Source organism: Carassius auratus, chromosome 31 (assembly GCF_003368295.1).
Source record: "Carassius auratus strain Wakin chromosome 31, ASM336829v1, whole genome shotgun sequence".
NCBI lineage: Eukaryota > Metazoa > Chordata > Actinopteri > Cypriniformes > Cyprinidae > Carassius > Carassius auratus.
Window position 1 is genome coordinate 19,656,249 of NC_039273.1, and position 18,042 is coordinate 19,674,290.

At 35.6% G+C, this 18,042-nt stretch overlaps 2 protein-coding genes across 2 annotated transcripts in view; one reads left to right on the plus strand and one right to left on the minus strand.

The window, feature by feature from the left end:
• The window catches only part of LOC113050753 (beta-galactoside alpha-2,6-sialyltransferase 2-like), a 21,058-nt gene continuing 3,016 nt past the window's right edge, over positions 1-18,042 (plus strand). The window contains exons 1-6 of the mRNA XM_026214031.1: positions 1-324; positions 1,389-1,650; positions 7,114-7,851; positions 11,774-11,871; positions 11,968-12,069; positions 12,994-13,168. Coding sequence (XP_026069816.1) covers positions 7,137-7,851; positions 11,774-11,871; positions 11,968-12,069; positions 12,994-13,168 — 1,090 coding nt within the window. The 5' untranslated portion in view covers positions 1-324; positions 1,389-1,650; positions 7,114-7,136. The remainder of the gene's footprint in view (positions 325-1,388; positions 1,651-7,113; positions 7,852-11,773; positions 11,872-11,967; positions 12,070-12,993; positions 13,169-18,042) is intronic.
• The window catches only part of tmtops2a (teleost multiple tissue opsin 2a), a 21,887-nt gene continuing 17,047 nt past the window's right edge, over positions 13,203-18,042 (minus strand). The window contains exon 4 of the mRNA XM_026214032.1: positions 13,203-16,397. Within this exon, the coding sequence (XP_026069817.1) occupies positions 16,212-16,397 (186 nt within the window). The 3' untranslated portion in view covers positions 13,203-16,211. The remainder of the gene's footprint in view (positions 16,398-18,042) is intronic.

An 18,042-nucleotide genomic window follows, 5' to 3' on the forward strand; every position in this document is an offset into this window, starting at 1 on the left:
TTGTCAGCGCTCATTAGATCTCGTCGCAGATTTTTGAGAGCTTCAAATAGAGCGTGACTTGATACAATAACATCATGCCAAGGCAACAGAGAAACTGACATAAGATAATGACAAAGAGAAAATACTCGATTCCAGTTCTCTGTCGATGAAACGGCACAATTAATGTTTTAATGCAGTCAATGTTCACGCGCGGATATTTATTATCGTTTATTCTGTTAAATACAAGCGTTTGCTGAACGGAGCGAGTGAGAAGAGTTGAATGCTGAACGGAGCGAGTGAGAAGAGTTGAATGCAGCCGCGTGAAGCGAACTGTCTACAGCTACAGTAAGTACACACTGCTCGCACACGAGTTTTTGGCTGTAGATTTTTATGTATGTCACAATAATGTATTCAGAAATTAGCTCCGTCTTTTTTATTATTATTATTTATTTATTATTATTATTTTATAATGATAATATAATATATTTTATAATAATAATAATAATAATAATAATAATAATAATATTTAATAATGATAATAATAATAATAATAATAATAATAATATAATATATTTTATAATAATAATAATAATAATTATATTATTATTTTTTAACGAATTACTTGTTTTGTTATACATTTGTGGAGTTCCATGTAGTGTGCTTTCACTATGTCATTCTAAATAGGCTAGCGTGTTATGTTGAGGACCTGACGTCTATTTTAAATACTTTGTTCCTTATAAGTTAATCAGTCAAAGGAATTGTTTGTCACATGCCACTTCTCGAAAATTAAATAGACAAAGATAACATAAATCAGCAACAGCCTAGGTAGATAACTGCCTACTTTAATTGCATTAATATGCTATACAGTTTCTGTTCCAATTTTTTGGGAAAAAATATAGTCTACATTTTGCAAATCTGGCAGCTGAAATGCACACTAAATGCATCTGATGTTGGAATATAGAATAAATGATTTGCAAACCATATAATAAGACTGAAAATATATAATAAATGAAAAATGTATTGCTCTGTTCATTATTTTTTATATAGATTATATTTTATGCAGTCCTTTTGCAGAGATGAGTACAACCTGTAGACATGTGGTGTGTCACGCAAGAGTTGAGCATGACTGGCCAGATGCTGGCAGACTATACTTGGCAAGAGTTTTGATATATTAGTATTCTACCCTGGTTTTAGATAGGGAGAAGTTGACTGGGTGCATAAAAAGTGATATTTGGCACAGGCCAAGTATGAAGGATCTCAGCTTCCAAGCAGAAATCTTTCAGATTAAATCCCATTGTCTTGCACACACAAAAGAGGAGACTCACAGAAATGTTCAAGTTTTTGAAGACTGGACACAGGTAAGCATGCTGAATAACTTAAATCAGAAACAGTGTGCTTATCTCTTGCAGGTTGGTGCTGGAAGTGGTCCAAAGGGGAAGAAGACAGGCGTGATGATTGTAACAAAGTTCACTGATTCGGGAAGGAGCGTACATGAAAATAATTTAATAACAAAATAAATACAAAACCGAAAACAGCGCAACATCCCCTCACAGACTACTGCCACGGATAAAACCATTACAACATAAAATCCAGGCCTGGTCCTCTCTCGTCCTTTACCATCATTACTCCTCCTTTTATCTTTCTGGAGCTCCTCCATGGGACTCAAGACTGGTGAGTTGCTCATTATCATTCACTGACACCGACCTTGCTCTGTTCCTATGGCTCTCAGCCACACCTCACTTTGTCACAAAGGATAACAGGTAAGCATTCAGCCAGGCAATGAAGGTAAATGACTGTGAAGCGTGGGTATTTGAGGGATGATTCTAATGAGTGTAACAGGTACAGATGATCAGTACTCCGATGATTGAGATCGGGTAGGTGTGGTAATGGAGTCTGGTGCTGAGGGGTTGACAGATTCTGTGACACCCATGGGGTGACAGGAGAGGTACATGAGATTAATTCTTACATGAGGTACTGTACATGAGATTAAATCACCTTGTGCCCTTGAGCATGGCACTCAACACCAGGCAGCTACACAGATACTTTTTCTATAATAATTTGTGTACTGAATGCAAAGGAGATTAACTGAAACAATAAAGGATTTGCACATTTGGGGGGATGCCTTTTGTGCTGGATCTTCTTCTTGTGATTCTTGCCAGCACAAAGCTGGAATTGGGCACCTGACTCCCACACTTTAAGCTTTACCAAGCATGATTATGTTTGTATCTGTTTGTAGCATGTGTGTAGGCAGCTTTTCAAATGATCTCGGTGTCTAAATCTATGATTAGAGAATGCTCATTGCATGGAAGGAAGTATATTTTAAAGGGGTCATATGATGCGATTTATATTTTTTCTTTCTCGTTGGAGTGCTACAAGCTGTTGGTTCATAAATAAGTATCTGTAAATTGCAAAGACTAAAGTATCAAATCCAAAGAGATATTCATCAACTTAACTGTGTGGGAAGATTTGCATAACACCACCCAAATGTTCACGCAAATATGAAGGTGTAACTTTTATTCTTGCTGTAGTATTGTTGCTGCTGCCGCCATGTTGTGGAGATGCTGTTTGTTTCATTGTGAGGATGATATCCGCTTCGTCATGCCTAGAGCTGATCCATGCTTGTCGGTGAAGAAAAACATCAACTGTGCGCTGTGGATCACCATATTGGCTTTCATTGTGGATGAAGCAGAGTCTAGCAAACATGGATGTTGCCTTAGCAAGTAGAGCTATCTTGCCCTGACCTGGTTCAGAAGCTGAACTGTAATCTGCAGCCTACATCCTTAAAATAATTTCTCATCAATCTATAATATTGCTATATAATCATTTACTTACCCTCATGTTGTTTCAAACCTTTGTGACTTGCCTTATTGTGTAGGGAGAAAAAAGTACTGGTCACTACTTTGCGTGCAGTTGAAATAAACAGAAATAAAAATGACATAAAAGCAGGGTATTAGCTTGTGAGGTCTTTGTCATGTAAGAGTCTAGCACAGGGTTGTCACATGTGGTTGCCGCAACCCCCGGCCGCACTGTTCTCAAACCAGCTTACCACCGCTCATTTAGCACACCAGGAAAAAAGAGGACACAACTAAAAATCAGTTGTTAAGTTGTATTTACAAGACTGTTCCAGAACAGTTCAAACCAAATATTCAGGTGTGTGCAGCACATTTAATGGAGAACTCTTTCCTAAACCTGCAGAGTAGCCTACAATCTGTGCTCAAAGGCTGTTTCTGTGAAGTGGGGCAGTTCCCACTTTGCAATGACAGCCTGGTGCTTCTGACTCACAGCCTCTAAGTTTTGAATTTTCAAAGAATTTGCCCCAGTTGATTCAAACGTGAGTTTAAACAGTGTTGAGTAGCATTTGTTTGTCGTTTCTCCGATCACAAATGCAGACATTGTTTTATGTTTACGTGGCCCAATGCGCAAATGCAACGCGTAAAAACACAGTGAAAGTCATTATAATCAATAATTATGTCCACACTGGATGCAACAAATGCCTCATTTGAAATGGGTTATATTGGTTTTGTCTCATCGCGCAAGGACACATAGAAACACAGTATGGTAAGGGGTGTAACATTTCCGTCACACGCTTGAGGTATTCAGCCAATCACCATGCACTTGATAGCTGTCCAATCAGCATATACCTTGCTCTTCAGAACGATGAGCTTTGAAAAAATTGAAATTTGAAGGTAGGGCACAGAGGAGCAACATTATGTGGACAATAATGTGTTTTTTGAACCTTAAACCAGCGGTCCCCAACCCCCGGGCCGCGGACTGGTACCGGTCTGTGCGTCATTTGGTACCGGGCCGCACAAGAAAGAATAAATAACTTACATTAAAGCTGCAGTCGGTAACTTTTGGCGCTCGCATCTGGCGGAATAACATTTTAGCCGGAGCTACTTCTCTCTGTTTACATCTATGGCGAGTCACGCAGGTACTGTGCTACTCTGCAGAGTTGCCGACCCCAACCAAACTAAAATAGTCCGAATATAAACACTTATTATAAGGGTACCGTAGTGATTCAGGAAAATACAAAAACACGGTTTGGGAAAATAGATTCATGATGTACTCACTCATTATATATATTTTTTACATTTTCGACACAAAACAACACTGGCACAACCCTAAACTGATTGGACCAGTAGAGCTGGGAGCGGTGGATTTTTGCGGTATCTTATATTTTTAAGGCATGTTTAAAAGTCACAGAGTCAGTGAGCGTTGGGCAGAGAGGATGTTATTCATGTTATGTTGTTGGCGTGATGTTATGAGGATGCTGCTAATAAAGTTGCATAAGAATATACAGTGGATTCATGTTTATTACTTTACAATATACCACATATTTTTTATGCCAGTCGTATCATTTAATTTTGTTGTATTTATCCGTCACACCCCGTAATTGCAAAACACCAAATACACAACATAATGTTCTTCTTAGCAACGTCTTATGACCCCTTTACGTGAATGATGAATGAATGATGTACTATATATTTCTCCTAGCTAGAAATGTTTACTGAATTATGAATGGATTAATTTTATGTGATATATATATCAATATATATCAAATATTGATATTTTTTAAGTAGTAGTTTTAGTATTATTATTAATAGTATTAATATTATTTTTTGACAAACATAAACTTCACTGGGACATAAGCAGGTCACACAAAAACATATGCATGAGATTGTATGAACTAATAAAAATTAGCCACCAATTTGCCAAAGCATGAAATAGTTTTGAAATTGCCAATATATTGTGTTGGTTACCGCTCCTTTTGGTGAAGCTGGTTTACTCTGCTTATTTCAAAGCAATTTCTTTGTTCTAATGCAAGGGCATTAAATAATTATAGTGTATCTTATTGACACATCATTTTAACCTAACTAAGCCTTCACTCAACACCATAATGACAATCCACCATCTAAAGTTTTTTTTTCCTGAAGCCCTGATTCATTTCTGACCTTTGTGAAAATAAAAGATAACACACTATACGTATATGCTGAGACATGGCAGTTATAATAATAGCATCAACAATACCCCTGATTTCTCCTGTTTCATTTAAAACCACTGTTAATACTCTTTTCAGTAGTAAACAGAGACTCTGACCCCAGGCAGGTATATGGGTAACCTTTCACCCTTTTCTCATTGAACACTGTTATTAGATTAAGCTTGTGATTCTAGTCTGGGGGATTAGAGCTGTGTCTGTCTGGATCTTGGAAAAGATTTGTGTTTGTGTACAAGCCACTGTTTAGCAATCATTATACAAAGAAATATGACAAAATATGAACTGTGATGAATGAGGCTGTTAAGTTACCATGGAAGTATGAGTGATATATTCTTTAAATGTGCAATTATTTGGAAATAAAATGTTCTGTTTGATCATCAGATGTACTTCAGAGATGCAATGCATCCTTCCTAGGTGATCTAAAACTTACCAATTTTGAAGTGTTTTATGTTTTAGCACTAATTGAAATGTAAGTAAACTTTTCTCTCATTTATTTTTTTCCCTATGAAAAGTTACATTTAAATGACCTTCCCCGAAATGAATATCTAAATTAAGCCTCTGAAAGTAAAATTCTAACATTCTTCAAAATATTATAATTGATGGTTGTCTGCATCTCTGCATCCTTATCTCTTCCCTGTGGTTTGCTGTTTTGTGTATAATGATGGTCAGATCCCCTGCAGATTATAAGCACATAGCAATGTCTGGGAGTCAGTTCTAAGTAATAGCAGCAATTAGGAAATAGAACTGACCCAAGCATTCAATTGCTAATGTGAACCAGTGCCTGTGTATACATATGTGTACATTATGGTAGTTGCAGAATGCAGCTGCACTAGATTGTAATTTAAGCTCTGTTATGCTGTTGTGAGTGAAATATATTTTGCTTGTAATGTTTGCTTGAGCAGAGTACAGGTTATTTTTATTTTTACTAAACCTTCTAAATCTATGAATGCATCAATGTCAGCAAAAAATGTATGATTATGCATGCTACAGAGTATTAAGCTCTCAAAAACATCCACTGATAAAGTGCTTAGAACATAAATGCATTAAAAAAAAAAAAAAAAAAAACCCACCTGTTTACACTGGTATTCTGAAGATGCTTGGAGGTATCGCTGTTATAAAGATTGCCAGTTTACTCCGCTATGTGTATTGCAATGTCTTTCTTTAACTCTGCTTTGAATAGACTGTAAACAAAATGTATTTGTCTGCAAACCTGTAAGAGCAATTTTCAGCACATCAAATTGAAAATCGTTGCGTGAAGCAGAATCCTCTAAGAATGAAAAGTGTGTGTTTTGACAGAAAATCCATGTATACCACAAGAGATTAAATATCTGCAGACATTTAGACATTACAAGGAAGTGGGTTTATTTTACTATACTTAGTCATTTTTGAACTTCTGAACTGAATGTTAACAGTGAGAGAAGAGAATGAGTACATATCTGAGAATCAGTGATGAATTTATTTAAGAATTCAAAAAGAACCAAACATAACTAATCAGTCTAAGCTTTTTACAATGATGTTTCTTTAATCGTGTCATGGTCCCTTTAACCTGTTCTTACTGTAGATGTTAAATATATCTGCAATCTTTGGATCTGTCACTCTTTCTCCATTCTATCTGAGGTTCTTCCTGTTATTCTAGTTTAGGGGTATTAAATAGACCCAATGATTTTTATCAGCATGCCCATATTTTTATGTGGGGGAAAAACTAATAGGGTTAAGTTAAATGAAAAGGTTGTGTTCTGGGCCTTATGAATTCACTTACAGATTTATTGTATGAAGTTATTGGGAACAAAATGGGTAAATGGTGCTGTCCCTTCTAAGCTCAATTCACACACACACAAATAATTCTACATTATAATTACAGAAAGAACATTAGGCTTAAGAAAAATACTAAATATAATACTAAATATAATTATCAATTTTTTAAATTTATTTATAATTATTTTTATTTTATTTTTTATTTTTATTATTATAATTTTAGTTTAACCTGTGCTAGTTTTGGCACTACTTCCCCAGTGGTTACCAAGCAGTACAGACATCTGATCACAAATAACTCTGGAACTGAACATTCAAATTGCTGCAAATAAAATGTAAAATGAAAAAAGCGAAAATAAGCATCACCTCTTTCTGTCTCCCTCCAGGGTGAGTGTCGTGTAACAGGGTGATGGGAGTCCAGGACTCTATACTGCTGGGATTACGGCATGTCATGAAGCAGTCAGGTCAACTTCTGCTGCTGATTCTACTGCTCTGGATGCTGCTCTTCCTTGCTGTCTTTACCTACCTTACTGACTCCGAGCTAAACCAGACGAGTTCCCCTTTCAACTCTGAATCTCAACACTCAAGCTATGTTCAGCATAGTGCCCGGACCATTATAGCGTCCCATACTTCCCGCTGGGATCAGTATGCAGAGAAGAGGGGTCCTTTCCAGAGCAGGCAGGTGTTTCAACCTTCTCATACTAGAGAAGAGTTTCATTTCAGGAATTCTGATGAACGTTCTAAAGAAGTGACTCCTAACAGTGACTACAGTGATGATGACTATTTTTCTAATGGCTGGTCGGTGGTTCGTGGTCTGTGGAAGGGACAAGTGTCCTCCAAAATGCTAAGCCGACGACTGCGCCAAGCCATGAGGGAATATGTTGACTCTAATAACCACAAAGTACTCTACAAAGGCCAACAAAAGACAAGCAAGAGTAGACAGGAGATGCTGTGTCAGATGAAACAGCAAGCAAAACTCAGGACTCTGGATGGGTCTGAACAGCCCTTTTCTCACCTAGGTTTTCAACAGCTGGCTCCTCCTAAATTACAGCAGATGTACAAAACATGTGCTGTGGTGACTTCAGCTGGGGCAATACTTAACTCATCACTTGGACGAGAAATTGGTGAGTTGTGTAAGGATAATATGCATATAAAATATACACTTGTGGTCAAAAGTTTGGAATAAGATTTTTTTTTTTTTTCTTTTGTCTCTTACGATCACCAAGGCTCCATGTATTTGTTTAAATTAAAAAAACATTATTGCTGTGAAATATAATCAAAATGTAAGCTAAATATTTATTGTAATATTTTAAAATGTAATTTATTTCCTGTGATGACAATTTATTTATTTATTTATATTAAAAACAAACACGCAAACCCAGCCCAAAATTAAAAAGAGATGCAAAGGTAACATAATGCATTACTTTCCATAAAAAGTAACTCGGTAACATATTGTGCAAGTGAGATGAATAAATACATGTTCACATTTATTCCAGAACTACAGTAAACATCATGTTTACACAGCGCTATAACTAAAATAATCTCTGTGACCAGAAAAGTTTATTATGCATACACATTTTGTTCATAATCTTCACAAATTAATACAACTTTTATGACTTTTGAAGCTAAATACAATCAACAGAAGTAAAAAGTTAAAATAGACTATAAACAAACCAAACCACAGTCGCATGACTTTACCTCTACCAACGTCATCACCACAAACCCTGTGACAACTCTTTCAGTCTTTATTAAAAATAGCCTATACAAGTTGGAAAACTGGAGTTAGAATAGTTTTCAAGAGTGAGATAAGGCATTCAGGTTTCAACCAAAAACCAGTTCAGGACAATGGAAGCGTAAGTGCTAACTCATACTCATTTAGGGATTTTAGGACTCATTGCTACAGAACTCAGTAGTTTACTTTGTCTTCCAATTTTAGAAAAAAAGGGACACAACATAAAATCCATTTTCAAGTTCAGTGTATTCTATAGATTATATACAGTTATATAAAGAAGTCCATCAGATAATTTTTATTTTTTATTTTATTAAGTAGGTAAACAAGCACTTTCCTGTCTTGTTTTGATAGTTGCTCTCTCTTTGTTGCTCTCTTGCTTTTACTTTTTTATTCCCTCACTCCATTTCTTCCACTCAATTCATCGTTCCTCTTTTTTACTTTTTCCTGGTTAGAACTTGATTTGGTCTGCTTTTGAACAGAGACATTGATGCACAAGGCCTAACTGTTGAATGTGTTGAAACATGAATACCACAACTGACAGCAAACGAGCAGATACGCATTTGAGCAGTCCTCCCTGTTTCCTAGAAGCCCTTGAATAGCATTGTCCTCTTTCATTCCTGGAAGTCGCACAGTGTTATTTGCATGAGTTTTAAATGAACTTCTGTGACACTGAAACTTATGTCTTAGGCACTTATATTAATACATTTATTTATAAATGACATTTATAAAATTCAAACCACCCAAATTTCTTTGTTGAAATGTTTATTTGATTATAGTCACATTTTTAATACTCACAAATGAAGCGAAAGTTTGGAAAGTGCGTGGAGATATAATGGTTACTGTTGTATGGAACTACATTTGTTTCAATAATAATGAAGGAAACTTTATAAAACTGAACGTAACAATTTCAGAAACTATCAAAAATATGCTATTACAAAAGAAGAAAAACACAATGAAAATGAAAAAAATGAACTAATTTGCACAAATTTAACAGGCACTTCAAATATGCTTCATTCTTCGTTAGTTTTTCAAAGATTTGTTTTCGCTAATCGTGTATTCTGAATTCATTGCCACAGATTTCGCATACGTTTCCCAGTTTTTCATTTGTTGTTTTGACACAAACCTCCCGTGGGGGCAGGCTTAACAGTGATCTACTCTGATTGGATAGTGAGCTTTTGATGGACAGGTGCTCTCTGACCGGGAAGTACAGACGCCACTCAGCGACGTGCATATTGGAAAGCTCTCATGATTTTGATTTGTATCGCTAAATATTTAAATAATATTTGACCTTCGATCGTCTCAGTCTGTAAAGATGAGCTCTTGTCCTTCAAGGAAGCTTGAAGTAAGCTTGTGTTACTGAATGACAATAATAACCCACAACAAACTGTAGCACACTGTAACATGAAAAACTTGTATCAATCTGATTGGTTACTTCAGTAACACAAGCTTACTTCAAGCTGCCTTGAAGGACAAGAGGAGGAGGAAGACGATGCCGCTTCATGTCTCTGTCTCCTGAAAGCTCATCTTTACTGAGACGATCGAAGGTCAAATATTATTTATATATTTAGTAACACAAGGCACGACGTACTGCATACAAATCACCGCGATAGCTTTTGTTTCTTTTTCTATTTTTATTAATGCAGAAAACAAAAACATAAAAAGGTATAAACATACATCACATAATATCCACCACAAAAAAAAATGTGTATGTCATATCTACTGAGTAGCCTGGCAAAATCTTACACTTGACAAACACACCAATATCATCCCAAAGTTTCTGAGTGTAGGGACATGTCCAAAATAAGTGTAGGCTACAGTTTCTTCAGAACTCGAACAAAAAAGAGCATGTAAGATCAATGTCAGATTTAAATCTTTGTATAAAATTCTTTACAGGGTAGAACATATGTATGAGCTTACAATAAATGTCGTACACTTTGTCTTTGAAAAATAATTTTTTGCGGTAGAGACCAGATATAAACACCACGAGAGCTTTCCAATATGCGCGCTACTGAGTGGCGTCTGTACTTCCCGGTCAGAAAGCACCTGTCCATCAAAAGCTCACTATCCAATCAGAGTAGATCACTGTTAAGCCCGCCCCCATGAGAGGTTTGTGTCAAAACACCAAACGAAAAACTGCGAAACGTTAGCGAAATCTGTGGCAATGAATTTAGAATCCACGATTAGCGAAAACAAATCTTTGAAAAACATTAACAGAGAATGAAGCATATTTGAAGTGCCTGTTAAATTTGTGCGACTGAGTTCATTTTTTTCATTTTCATTGTGTTTTTCTTCTTTTGTAATGGCATATTTTTGATAGTTTCTGAAAAAGTTACGTTCAGTTTTATAAAGTTTTGTTCATTATTATTGAAACAAATGTAATTCCATACTGTTGCTTGATGTTAGTGAATTGTCATTTGCTACCTTCTAGTGGTGATTGAATGTTTTGCATGTAAAAAGACATTGATGGAAGAAGATCATCATAATGCATAGTATAGAGATGCTTTGATTATTTAGGTCAATTAATAAGGAATTGCAATGGTAAATCCAGTATACCAGTACATCAGGGTCCTGTCCGTTAGGAGTTTATTTTTGAAGCGTTTACCTTGCAACACCAGAGGGAGCAATATCTTACAATATTAACTTGGCCATAACACTTTTTGCAGACCGATTCGATTAATGAGCACAAGTTCTTTTTAATAATAATAATAATTTGATGTATTTCTATTGTTTTGTGTAAAATGTCTAATGACACAAATGCCAGTTTTTCGTGTTTATTTAATGTTGGTTTTAATTAAACACCTGTACTACTGAAAAAAAAAACAAAAAAAAAAAACCCTTAGGATACACATTTACATTGCTCACCCAGAAATTACAAGAACTTTCTCTATAATTACAAAGAAAAGGCAAGTAATGCATTGAACTGAATTTTGATGTAGAGAGACTGTAGTCATCATTGTTCAATACTTTAAGTTCAGAATCAACTATATAATGGAGGTAGATTTCTCAGAAAAGGGTATTTTTCTTAAAACTCAGGTCAGGGAAAGATCAATATGCAAATTAAGCAGATTTTTATTGGGGCAAGTTGTATAAATTCATGTAATTGGTCAACTAAAATAGTTGACAATGATTTGATAATTTTGTATGTTTTATAATTATTTAAAAATGAAAAAAAACATACTCTTCTACAGTATAATCAGAGTTTCCACTGTAACAACATAGGAGCATATTGTCACAAAGTAACAACATGTTATCCCTTATAAAACTTGACTGGTCTTTTTAATTGATTGACTGCTGTTTTTGCCAATCTACTGTAGATTCCCATGATGCAGTACTGCGTTTCAATGCTGCACCCTGCAAGGACTATGAAAGAGATGTGGGCAGCAAGACAACGATTCGAATCATTAACTCTCAGGTAGAGTCATTTGCATTAATGCACACAGACACTAACCTTTACCCTGTCTCCCTGTGTGCAAGGAATAAATAGAGATGTTTTCTTCTCTTTTATCAGATTCTAGCAAACCACATACACAAATTCAACAGCAGTTTGCTCTTTAAGAACATTACCTTGGTAGCCTGGGATCCTGCTCCTTATAATATTGACCTGCATAAGGTATGAAAGTTACATCATATAGTAAATCTGTCAGAAGCGTAATGCCATTCAACCCTGTTAAACTTTGCTTGTGTAGTTTTTTTAGATAGTTTTCTTTCCTGAGATGTATATTTTGAAAGGCAGAAGCAGGGTGACTTGAAAGGTTTAGATTTGACATTATCGGCATACTGGCCATTAGAGGAATCATTTACAGTGATTAGATCCAGTGGTTGCACTTGCAAAAAAAAAAAAAAAAGATATCTCTGCCTCGTCAGCATCCCACAGCAGCTCCAATTTCGCATGTGATGTTGTGGGGGGAAAAATCATTCTTGAAAAATAGTACTTGAAAAAAACATAATTATAATTATGATTAAAACTCCATAACAGCTGTAAAAATGAGTCACATTTCACAAAAACACAACGTCTTAGAGCTTGATAATCTTCCATTGAAACAATCTTAAAGGAACAGATAATTGCGCATATATTTCAAAATATAACCAAAATGTGCATTTTCAAATATGTTACAAATATTTTCCAAAATACACAAAAATATGGCACATACATGCTTTTAGAATATATGTGAATAAATATGGTACTTACTGTATATGCAGATAGAACATTTAGCAGAAAAACTCAATACTGGCTTGATGCATAAGGGGATAAAAAAAGTATCCTATGTCCACAGTTAAATATACCGCTGTATCTTTAATGTTGTGGGCCTATTTTTTTCTGCTGGAGGTCCTGGACATCTTGTTGAGATAAATCTGATGGATTCTATCAGATACCAACAGATAAAAATCAAAACCTGACTGCCCCTGCAGTGGGTATATATACCAAAAGTCCTAATTAAACTAAGGCTTAATTTATGTCCTGTCTTTGAAACCAGGCCTAATTGTCAGGACTTTATGGTTAACATAATATTTCCTATTTTCTCAATACCCACAGTGGTACCAGCATCCAGATTATGACCTGTTTAAGCCATACATTAATCACAGGAATAATTTCCCTGAGCAGCCTTTTTATATCCTGCATCCTTCATTTATCTGGAATCTCTGGGATATTGTGCAAAGCAACACACAGGAGAACATTCAACCCAACCCTCCTTCTTCAGGATTTCTAGGTATGTCTCTTCATCATTAACACAAGCACATATATCTATCCATTTTTTTTTTATCCTTGCACTCAGGAAAATTGCTGTGCCACATGTTGTGACTGTAATTTCTTAGAGATTTGCCATGCTGTGCAGTTGACGCACATATTCGACCCTAATTTAAGCAAGATCAAATGTTTCTCTGCCTACTTTTACAGCATATCTGCTGAATTACAAATGATAATCATGTCTGTTTGTATTCACTGTTCCTCTTGAATTTATTTTTGACTGAAGACTGCAGGATGTGTGTGTGCGTGTGTGTGCAAATGCTGAAATGTGTTACTAGGTAATATCAGTTTGATTCAGGGGCATGACGGGATTATTTCAATCAGGCAGGGACTTCATGTGGAAAAAAGCAAACTCTCCATTACATTTCTTGAGGATACTTACCTTGCCACAGGCCAATGGCTACCCTTACCAAAAAGTAGTATACTGCAAGTTTATTTTATTAAGTATACTTAAGTAAAGTTCAAGTGTATTTTTAAGTATACTTAGTATACGTAGTAGAGTATACTTTATTGTCAGTTGATCATGTTATAATACATGTGGTTTTTTTTTGGAAATTCTGTGCAGAAGATGTGTACTAGTGCCCTATACTGTATAATAATAAAAACACAGATTCTAGAAGCACAAGTATAACACAAATATATTTCGACTTTTTGTAAGTTTGAGTCAGGTATACTTAAATTACATTTTAAGTGTATTTCTGAGAGGTACATAAAGCCCATTTCTGAGAAGTACATAAAAAGTATATTAAAGCACACTTGAATAAATGTATTTATCGTAAGGGTAACTGGATGTCTGTGTCTGAGTGCCCAAGTCAGGATAGAGCCAATAAATGTGTGTGAAAACACACATATACACACTTTTTCTTGTTGTCTCCCTTGTGGCTTCTTTGCTGAATGTTAATGAATGAAGGTTTGACTAAAAATTCAAGATCTAAAAGAGACAAACAAGCAAATTAAACTTATGCTAATTAGTATAATTTGGGTAGTTGGTTTATTTTCTTGTACAATTGACATATAATCAAGGTCTGTGTGAATCAGAGCTGGTAATACAAGTTGATGGCTCTCAAACAGAAAATGAACATTCCTAAGCCTATCAAACAGCATATGTGCTAGCAAAGGTGCAATCCAATATATACTGTACTACTAAGAGACGACAACAACCACCAATGTAGAAACACTCTTCTTCTTTTTTCTCTCTTTTTTTTATTGTTATTCATTGTTTTTAGTCAGTGATTGTGGATTGTACCTTTAACCCACCATGATGGCTTTGACGTAAAGAAATAGTTCAACCACACTTCATTTACTCCATCCCTCATGTTGTTCCAAAACTATATGACTTACTTCTTCAGAGTAAGAGTTCTGGAGTGACTGTGTAATTTTGTGGGCCCACATTTATTTATTTCAATATTTTGGTTGCTTCAACAAAATCCCAGAAGGATCTATTTAATTTTGAATTATTACAAAAACTAAGTTCAACCAAAGTTTATTTATTTATGTGATAATGAACAAACTTGTATGCATTTTGAAGCCTTTTTGGTTGTTGTTGAAGATTTCGATACCTCCACCATAGAGCACTGAACACCTACAGTCTTTATGTAGTAAAAAAAAACCTGTTTGCAAGAGCGTGATTATAAACAGGTTGAGCCTCTGAAAGAATAGTGAGTAGATGAGTTTACCTCCTTTGCTTGATGAGCTTTATTGTCCCCGATAACCTCTGTAGTCCAATTTAGGCACTTATTAGCAACTACCCTTTTCAAAACAAGTAAAAGATTTTAAAAGATCACAAAGGGGTACAACTTCAAAATATCTTGAGCTTGTTTTAACCACCCATAAAAAAATAAATAAAAAAAAAACACACACACAAAAAAACATTGACTTCAATGGTACCAGAAGAGCTAAAATGCTACACTGTAACTTGTTTCCAGAGCGAAGCCTGCAAAAAAATGTCACCCCTGCTGTGTTCTATTAAGGCTACATCCTTTCAAGTTCAGTCTTCTATGGCTTCTACAGCCTTCTGATTGAGAAGCCTCCAATAAATATTTGTTTGGGTGAATTCGATACAATGACAGTACATCGCCAAATACTAGACTGTGATGTTTATTTGCTTACCACATGCACATTTTTGCTAATACTGCCACTGGGCTAAATTCACGCATTTTAATGAAACACTTAAATTAGTTAAATTATTAAGGATGAGAAAATGTCCAAATTTAAATTTTTGAGTAAACTCTTCCTTTAAAATGACCATGTTTGGAAAAACTGTCTTAGATCACTACACAGCTTTGAAGCAATGATGTGACTAATGATCCAAATGTCACCATGCTTGATCTCCAGAAAATAATGGAGAGATTAAGAGTAGGGAAGAAAAATAATACAAAGCAGTCATGGGTTGAGGATTTTACCAGTCTTCCAAGCTTCCTTTAAATTCACAGATTTATTCAACATCTTTTTCAGGCCTAACCTTAAATGGGTTGGGAACATACAGTCAACATGGGGGAAGCACATTCAGAAGTAATGTACCACTAAACATCCATTTTAACAAGTCACCAGTCGATTTTTGCACTTTTTTCACTCTTTGTAACATTTATATTGACAAGTTAGATACAAACACTTACCGAAAACGGTGTGTGTTAAGTCAAACAACAGTTTTTCATCACAAAGATGACTATAGAGATTTATTTGCTACAGTTCTGGATTTCAGCTTTTGATTTCACTCTCAGAAAACAAGGTACAAAATTTGTTACTGGGATGGTACCTTTTCAAAAGGCACATCTTTGTACCTAAAGAGTCCGTGTTGGTACCTTAAAGGTACACATTAGTACCTGAAAGGTACAAAAGTGTACCTTTTAAAAAGGTATCACCCCAATGACAGCTTTCATACTTTTTTTCTGAGAGTACAGGCACTCAACAACACTACACAGTTGATTTTTGTTCTGGCATCATTTGGGACAGTATGTAGGTTTTGAATGGAACATCAAGGTGTGATTTTTATTTTGTGGATTGGCTCAGTCTGAGACAGGGGTGCTGCACTCATTTTGGAGACCAATGGATGGAGATGCGTTGCCAGCCACTGTGTTGCTATAAGCCCTTCGGTTGAGCTGGATACCAGTAGTTCTTGAAGGCATAGATGACTGTCCATTCTCTAGAGAGCTGCGTTTGCAGTGAAACAGGATGACGAAACACCTGTAAAACTGCACAAAACACAATACATTAACACTCATATTTTCTGAGACAAAAGATGCAGAGCCACTTAAATTTTGTATGACATTTCAATTTTGTGTGACAGTTGTCTAACTTACTTTGAATTGTAACACCTCAGTGCATTATTTATTCTTCTTAAAGAGCCACACAGATGGGAAATCAAAAATTACCTGTATTACAGTGTATGAAGTAGCTGTCCATCAGTGTAAACAATGTGCAAAGTAATTAAACCAAAAAGTTCACGATTTATAAAGTTTTTGGCAAGTAAGGAGTCGACTCTGAATCGCTGAAACGAGTTGTTATAGATTTCAAATCTTTTGCCCATCTCTATGTACGTCACTAGAACACTTTGCATAATAATCTCCGCCTACCATCTTGGGAGAAACAGAACTCTGACCTGCCCCACCCCCCCACACAGACGCTCTGGTTGGTGTGAGAGCATCATGTCGAGGAGACAGTGTGTTTTTAATTGTAAAGGCAAGTTTGTTTTATTTTCACTGCCAAAGAATGAAGATCAGAAGAACCAATGGCTAAAATTAATTTTTACCACAATACCAGAGCAGTTCAACAAATCCCTTTTGTTGTGTTCACAACATTTCACTGATGACTGCTTTTCTAATCTCGGGGAGTTCAAGGCAGGATTTTCAAAGCATTTGGCCATAAAAGAGGGTTCATTACCAACTTTATTTGGACCATCAAGCATCTCCAAATCACAACGCGAATTATGATTATGAAGTTATTGTTTAAGTTTGTTTTCTCCCGAGTGTCTTATCAGTGCTGTCTGCAGCCTTTGTCATGCTGATCTTCATTTACAAACATTAAAATGAAGTGTAACTCCGTAAATACTCAACGAAGAGACATGAGAGAGCTATCTATAGAAAGCTTGACATGTCTACTTTAAAACTAAACAAGTGCTGCCGAAAACAGATATTCTGTGGTAAAGTAATCCATATGAAAACAACGCGATGTCTGTTTTTCACATCTCCCTTCATTATATCTAATGTGACCACACCCCCGCGCTGAACGCGCTATTCAGATTCAAACTGAAGCGCGCGGCTTGAATACACCCACACAGAAGAAAAAGCAGCGAGACTGTTCAAGTTTTTTATTTTACTGTTTGCTTCGCGGTGAGAGGAATAAGACATAATTCACCCCAAAAAGATGCTAACGCATTGTTTACTATGACGTTGTGTGCGGAACAACCAATCAAAACTGACTATGTTAGTTGACCAATCAGAACACAGTATGTTACCGAAAGGTGTTTTTTTTTGAGACAGAATCTTTTGAACAGCTTCGCGCGAACCGTTTGGGGATCTCTGAGTATTGAGGTAATTTTAAAATGATATTTTGACAAAATGACAATGTTTTTTTAACCTTGGATGGATTTAAACCTATTGTACAGTACTTATAAACAGTGATAGGAAGCTTAGAATTTTCATCTTACTGGCTCTTTAAGAGTTATTAATTTAAAATTTTTTGTGGCCAATTGAAGTGGGAATATCTCAATTACATGAAGATTTTTTAATCTAGTTTTAAAACACTTTATGTTCTTTTCATTTTCATGTTGATTTTACATGGTTTTGAAAAAAATGTAGCATTTTAAAAAGAAACATTTTACTTCAATGACACTTAAAT